The sequence below is a fragment of the Lycium barbarum genome, chromosome 6 (genome assembly GCF_019175385.1).
Source record: "Lycium barbarum isolate Lr01 chromosome 6, ASM1917538v2, whole genome shotgun sequence".
In the NCBI taxonomy this organism is placed as follows: Eukaryota; Viridiplantae; Streptophyta; class Magnoliopsida; order Solanales; family Solanaceae; genus Lycium; species Lycium barbarum.
The window spans coordinates 107856274-107863709 of NC_083342.1; the positions used below are offsets into that span (position 1 = coordinate 107856274).

The window sequence follows — 7436 nt, forward strand, 5'->3', positions numbered from 1 at the left end:
ATGCAAAATCATGTGGAGGTGGATTCTCTCTCATGACATTTCACAAGTTACAAATTTCAGACTTTTGACTTTTTGAACTCATTCAGTTCCTAGGCCTTGACGTTGACTTCTCTCCAGTAAAAAGGACAGGCCTCTTTAACTTATATCTTGGCAGACATCATGACCATCGACCTATATCATATTATGGAGGTGTATCTATGCCGGATTTTGTAAATTCTACTGAATTCATTATTTTTAAGTCGAACTATATATAGATGTAAAAAAAAAAAATTTGAAAGGTATACATATAATAAGATTACACTTTCTAAACTTATTTGGATCCGGAAATCACCTATTATCTACCACACACACTCTTTCAAAACACATAATGCATGATTATTATTTTGAACCATCTTTAGCCTAAACGTGTTGACCAAGCCGGCAAGCCCCCATAACTCTGACCAAGGAATGTGGCTGACTATGAAGCCTACCATACAGGAGTTTCTTGTCTTTTCAAGCAAATCATACTACATGCAAGTTGATCAACAATTCATTAGATAAAGTTGAGTTAAAAGAAATTCATGAACTTTAGTAACTTGGGAGGGTTTAGGGGTTGTTTCGGGCAAACACTGAATAATCTCTAACCATAAAGACTCACATGCAAGAACCTAGAAAACGAAGACTTCCTTCTCAATGTAAACTTTGGAAAGGCATCAGTGACCCTTTAATACAATGGACAAACTTACAATTCAATGGCCTGGCAACAACATGCAAAGAGTAGCATTCATTTTTTAATCAAGTCCATGCAAAGAATAGCATTCCTTTTTTATCAAGTCCATGCAAAGAGTAGCATAAGTTGAAGAAAAGTGTAACATGATGCAATAATCTTGACAAAGATAGGGAAGTAACATTTAACACAAAACTTGAGTATGATTCTCTTTCTATTGATGGAAAATTGGAGTTACATAAGGGTATATAACCAGTATTGTACAGTATGCTAATGTACAATTAATTACTGTGCATGAATAGCAAAGAATGGACCTGAACACTAACTACTCTATCCTCTGGACAGCAAACAAACAAAATCTGGCAACAAGGAGGTAATCTCCAAAGTAACCAAAAGAAATATAAAACCTTTTTACAAGAAAAAGAAACGGGAAACACCCAGAAGGGCAAAAACAAAAAGCTCAATCATCTTCGAGGAGGGTCAGCAATTGGATTCATTTCTATTTCTGCAGTCTGAGAGTCTCTTAAATTTTTGAACTTCTCTCCTTCCCTTGCGATCTGAATATCACGAGGTCTAGCATGCTGAATGAAAGCTATGACCATAAAACGAGGAGCAAGTGCAGCTATTGTTATGGAAAGCAAGCACAACCAGAATTTAGCTTCCTCGGCTGCAACAAAAATGGCCCTGCAAAAATTGTTTTACATGCAAATCAGTCTCTACTTCTCTGACTTGATAAGTCGGTCGGCAAAAATCAAGAGAATCCTAAAACACTAATTAGCTTTGTTTCCCATTTGAGCTGGTAATATGTGAAGAAAAACTAAAACCAAAAAAATTTCTAGGTTGATTTACAAGATAAGAGCAGAAAAACAAATGGTCATTGTGATTCGATTTTAGCAAGTGCAGCAACTGCATGGGAAATCAAATTCCAATATAATCTCTTGCAGATTTAGTTCTAGGAATCAATTATTTCTAGGAATTTTCTGTAGTATTGCATCTCAAACTAACAGGTCCCCTAGCTTTTATAGAAAAAGAAAGCAACCATCTTCAGAAACTAAAGTTTTATGTTTGGATTTCTTCAAATCTTTTAGGTTTCAGCAATTTGCTCCGCTGATTAACAAGTTGTGTGAAGGGTAAAGTGCCTAAAACTGTATTCTTTGAAGTGGCTAGACCTAGGACTCCCTAAAGCAAGAACAAAATGGAAGAAAAGAACAGGCCCAGGAAAAGGAAAGCAGAGAGGATTCACTATGCAATTCAAAAAATACAGTATAAGCAAATGATAGTGGAGTGTCCATACACAACATATACATTATCTAGAAGCAAACCAGCAGAGTGATCTTACCAGTATCCAGGTAGAAACGTCAGCGAGTCAATGACCATGACACAAATAAAAGTGGCTACTATAGATCCCCAGATGGCAGCATGAGTAATCCAAGACCAACGAATCACATCCATTGCTAGATGTACATTGACCAAAATAACAACAGCAAGTGTCCATAGGTCTCCAATGCTTGAGATATCAACTTCACTTTCCCAGTATGCGAGAACAGGTATAAAGAAGGCCACTACACTTTGCCATAAGGTGTCAATCATGGTTACCCAAAATAATTTCTTATTATAGCTCTCATGCCTTTGTCCAGCACCGTAGAGTTCTGGATACTTCATAAGAGTCACTCTACTTAGATCCTTATCGAGAATCCCAACAACTATTGTAGGCACCGAAGTATAGATTATGGAGTATAACATGCTGCTCCAGTCAGTGAGAGCGGTGGTCAAAGTGAAAGCTGTAAAGAGAGCATACCTGAGCAGAATAATTTAAAAAGGGTCAGCTGGTGCTGGCTAATGTCCCAACATATATTACTCATTTCCTACTTGACTCTTCATAACTATATTCCAACTTGACACCAGCCATTAAGTGAGAATCTTAAGCTATGTTTCTTTTTTAAACTTAGAAAGGTTTAGTCTAATGCCTAAGCATAATTTCCATTGAATTGTGTCTAAATTACCAAGTCCTAGAGATAGTGAGAAGCATGAGAGAGAATTGTGCTCTTGCTACAAGTACACTTACCAGAATAAGACAAAAACAAGGATAGCATTTCTGTAGAAGTTGTATAATATCATGTAGCCCATTCGTTGATAATTCCAATGGCCGTGAACTAACAGGAGAGGGACCAAGAATCTGAACTGTCCCATTGCAAAATCAGAGGCCATCACAGCTTGACGTCCCTCTTGGCCACTGATGCCAATGCCCACATCAGCCATTTGGATCATTGACACATCATTTGCACCTGAAATCATAACCATGAATATTAATCAGTATTGCTTCTGTAATATTTTTCTTTTGTCACGTAGTTTTATTTCAGACGGTACAACTCTTAATGCCCCAACAGAAAGAGTAATAACACTTACCATCCCCAATTGCGAGTGTCATGTCATCTGTGCGGTTCTTTATGAGAGCAACAATTCCGGCCTTTTGTAATGGGGCCACCCGACAACAGAGTACAACAGAACAATAACTGGCCAACTGGAATAGCTGAATTGAAATGAAAAACATTTTTAAGTACAGGGGATGTGAAAAAGTATACAAACGCAGAGAGATAGAGAGTTTATGATCTAAAATTACCAGTTCTTCAAGTTCACCGTCAAGGATATAAACAAGGCTATTTCCATCAATGATTAAAGCAATTTGACTTGCTCCAGCTCCAGTATTTTCCTCAGCATTATGTGGCATTAGACTCTTACACCTAGTCAGTGCAGCTTCCAAAGACCTTCTACATGAATCCTTAGATTTGTTATTTATCACAATCTGAGTCATATTGCTTGTTAAAAGTTTCGATGAATAGCCAATTGAAATTGCAGTTTCTTGCTTGTCCCCAGTCAAAACCCAAACTTTAATGCCTGCCACTCTTAAGGACTCAATTGCTTCTGGAACACCTTCCTGCAATTTATCTTCAATACCAGAGGCACCTAATATAGTAAGGTTCTTTTCTACATTGCCAGCTACTTTCCGAAGTAGAGCTGCCCTACCGATCACAGCAGTGTTTGCTGCCTCATAAGAAGACTGCCATTCCTCAAATTCAGAAGCATTCATTTCTCTCATTCCGACTACAAGAGTTCTGAGACCCATTGAGGAATAAGAGTGTAGATGCAGTTCTGTTGCTCGTACTACATTCAAGCTTAATGATTTATCTATGATACCAAACATGATTGTATCGGCACCTTTTACAAAGACTTTTACTGTATTGTCGGGGCAGCCTAATATTACTGACATCCTCTTCCGATCGCTGTCAAATTCATGTAAGCCCAGTACATTGAACCTGCAATTACCATGAAAGGGGGATTAGAGTCATTAGACTGTGTCATAGGCAACTAAAACGACATTGCATCTGGGACAGTGTGATATTAGAGTTGTAAGTAGATACAACTGAATCCATCTGTTTATGCTAGAAAAGTTCGTTCCAATATTTAAAGGTTTAAATTTCCATCATTCAAATGAAAAGAAACCGATTAATTCGCAGCTAAAGTAGAAGATAGAATTTCGATTGAAGGTGTGTGTACGCGCTCACAAATTTATATTTGATAAGCATGATTTAACTAGTTTTCCATGAACGTAAAGCTTCAAATAGCCACAATTTTCCATTGAATTTCCTTGTAATCAGTAATTCTAGTTGCTGAGCATTTAAAGTAACACATACTTAATTACCATAATAAGGTTGGACCTCCAGTAGTACGAGAGAAATTAAACAAGACTAAAAGTTGACGAAAAGGGAAAAACGATGTTAAACATTACCTTTGTCTTTCTCCTTGAACATCTATTACTATATGGCCTGATGTTCTCTCAATGAGCATAAACCCATAAGCAGCAGCAGCATAAACCAATGCCTGCTCATCCGGAGACTCACCTTGGTAATCTACCAACTTCACAGCTGGATCAGATGTATCCACAGCGAGAGGTACAATTGTGTTGCAAGCAGCTAATGCAAGGAAAAAATCATGAACATGTTTCCCTTCATCTGAATGCTTCCCCTTTTTTGATATATTCAAAAGCACTGGATCAACCTTCACCTTCATTTTCGGCTTTAACACCTGACCGTCCACTAGTCAAATAAGAAAGAAAAATTTTAAGTTCCATTTATAAAGCACTCACCAACAAACAAAAGGTTATTTTTCTTTATCTAGGAGGGAGAGGGCGGGGGGGTGGAGGTGGAGGTCGTGAAAGATGATGAAAAGTTGTAGTACCTTGAACAGAGTATCCAGCTACTTCTTCTAGAGAATCTGATTTTCCACTACCATAATCTACACCCGAAATGCTTGCACATTGAAATTCCATCTTATTCTCAGTTAAGGTACCAGTTTTGTCAGAGAAAACGTATTTTATTTGACCCAGATCCTCATTTATGTTAAGAGCCCTACACTGGAATCTCGAGTTTGAACTTTCATCATACATTCTAGTATCTTGGATCATAAAGTAAGCCTGACCAACACGAACAAGCTCCATAGATATGTACAATGAAATAGGGATCATAATCTGGTAGACGATAACACACATCAGAAAAGTAAACACTATTTCCAGTCCCCAGCCATAATAATTGTAGTCTTCAACTTTGTCTTCTGAGAAGTCCAATTTCCTGTAGAAGGGGATGGTATTTAACTCATCCTTGTGGTGCCTTAACCAAACAGCGGCACAAATGGAGACAAGAGTACATAATGCAATAAGGAAGAAAGAGAGGACAATGATCTCCCTGTTCATGCGAGTCTCAAGACGACTCCTCTTTGATGGAGCCCCCGAGTTGTTGAGCATAGCTTTAGTTTCTCTTCCAGCATAAACTGCAACTCCAATAGCCCAATTAGTGTTCTTAAGCTCACAGCCACGGAGGATTATATTTGAAGGTCCAAGAGAAACACGCTTTCCATCTATTTCCATATTAGCATGAAAACCGTAAATGTTCCTATTCGGTTTCTCACATTTGATCATCCCACTAATACTGTCCTTTTCTGGCATCTTCATTTGTGTCTCCTGCTTTGCATACCGTGTCTTCAGATTTGATTCCCCATCTAAATTAACAGTTTGGATATAGGCAACCCCAGTGGGGTCACTTGTCGAGAGCAACACCATATCACAAGGAATGGTACCACTTGATGAAATTTTGATGATTTCACCCACCCTTATGTGCTTCCATTTTTTCTCTTGAAACTGACCATCCATCAACACCAATGCCAACCGGTTATTCTCAATCCTGTCAGACCGGTGGCGCCTATAATCCTCATAGGCATCCTTAACTGCTGTGACTAACAGCACAAAAGCCAATGGAAGAATTGAAGCTCCCCGACCAAAGACAGCCAACATAGGAAGCTGATTAAGGATGGCAATCACCAGAAAGTAAATGTATGCAACTCTATGGAACTGCTCGAATATGTTTCGAGGCAAGAAGGTCAGGACAGAGTATTTCGCTGTCCTAATTGAATTCCCCGAAAATTCAAACGTCTCGTTTGTCCTTTCAGGATCACTTAAATAAATAATTCTAGAATCCTCATCACTAATCTCTTTTTGAGAGGTTCCATACCCCTCAGAATCAGCACCACGCGAACCATATCTCACTGCTCTTGATCCTAAATCACCTAAATTCGCCTCCCGGACAGAACCCATACCAGAGGTCCTTGACCTATTTGATGAAACACTTCGTATAGAAGATGAATTCATCATAATAGAATCAGGAACTGTGGAATTATTATCCATATTATTTGAATCCAGTACTGAAGATAATCTAAGGTTATTTGGTTTGAAGTTTGAACAGATCAGCAACAACAACAACAGGTGTATAATATCAAGATCACATACCCATCAAGCAGCAAAGAACTAAAATTTATCAGATTCATCTAAACCCCAGACAGTAAGATCACCAACCCAAACAAAAATCAATCCAAAAATTTGATCTTTAAACTCTCACAATACACTACACCTAAAAGTCAACTATCAAGAATCACAAAAAACACAATCTTTACAGCAAAAAGAATAAATATATCTCAATAAAAATACGAAAAAGGGTCTTTAGCTATAGATGTAAATCACAACTTACTTGTATAGTAGGTATAATAGAGAAGTATAGAGAATAAATGAGCTGAGATTCTTTTGTGAGGTGGAATGAGAATAATAATATGTAAAATTGGGATATAAGTGAAGAAGAAATTCAAAGGTCAAAGGCATTCTTAGAAGCTGTTCTTGTTTGAAAAAGAATGGAGTAAGAGAGGGTGCGGGGGGTGTGGGGTGGCGAAACTTACAAGAAAATGGGAAAAGGAGTAAACAAATGAAAGAGAGTCGTTAATGGTAGGCTTACAAATAGCAATAAAACAAAGACAAACATAGAATAGTAGAGGGAAATGGATATAAAATTCTTGCACGTTGTTTCTATATTGAAGTAGTTGTGTGCCGGTGTTCTAGAAGGAAAGGCTGCTACTGCAAAATATATATAAGTACATTTTCTACAGATGTTTTGTCACTGTTCTTATGATTATACTGTTCTTTTGGAGTGGCGTGCGTGGGGGTAGGGTGGCGTGGGGCTTAGTACCTAGAAGTTTGAAATTCATAAATTTTTTGTTTCACTTTGGTTTGAAAAATAGATAAAAGAGAAATATAGAGGGTATATTGCAAAAACATTTTCCATGAATGTCTCTGTTTAAGTTTTTTCTAGAAGTTTTTTTTTTTTTTGAAAATTCCAGGAAAATCCGCAGCCGC

General features: G+C 37.7%; 1 protein-coding gene across 1 annotated transcript; it reads right to left on the reverse strand.

Moving 5' to 3' along the window:
- Window positions 1–889: 889 nt before the first annotated feature.
- Window positions 890–7139, reverse strand: LOC132645326 (phospholipid-transporting ATPase 1). Its single transcript, XM_060362255.1, has 7 exons — window positions 4943–7139; window positions 4494–4800; window positions 3327–4020; window positions 3113–3236; window positions 2772–2991; window positions 2046–2504; window positions 890–1390 (listed from the first exon to the last, which is right to left on the reverse strand). Exons 1-7 carry the CDS (start codon window positions 6438–6440, stop codon window positions 1171–1173), a joined length of 3522 nt encoding a protein of 1173 aa, XP_060218238.1. The 5' UTR covers window positions 6441–7139; the 3' UTR covers window positions 890–1170.
- Between the last annotated feature and the right edge of the window lie 297 nt (window positions 7140–7436).

Bases quoted from the DNA above. Each gene is read 5' to 3' on its own strand.
- LOC132645326 (XM_060362255.1), bottom strand. From the start codon at position 6,440: ATGGATAATAATTCCACAGTTCCTGATTCTATTATGATGAATTCATCT. The intron at 4,021-4,493 runs GTAATGTTTAAC...TGGTAATTGCAG, and splicing joins GTTCAAGGAGAAAGACAAAG to GTTCAATGTACTGGGCTTAC. The intron at 2,505-2,771 runs GTAAGTGTACTT...TATTCTGCTCAG, and splicing joins CTTGTTTTTGTCTTATTCTG to GTATGCTCTCTTTACAGCTT.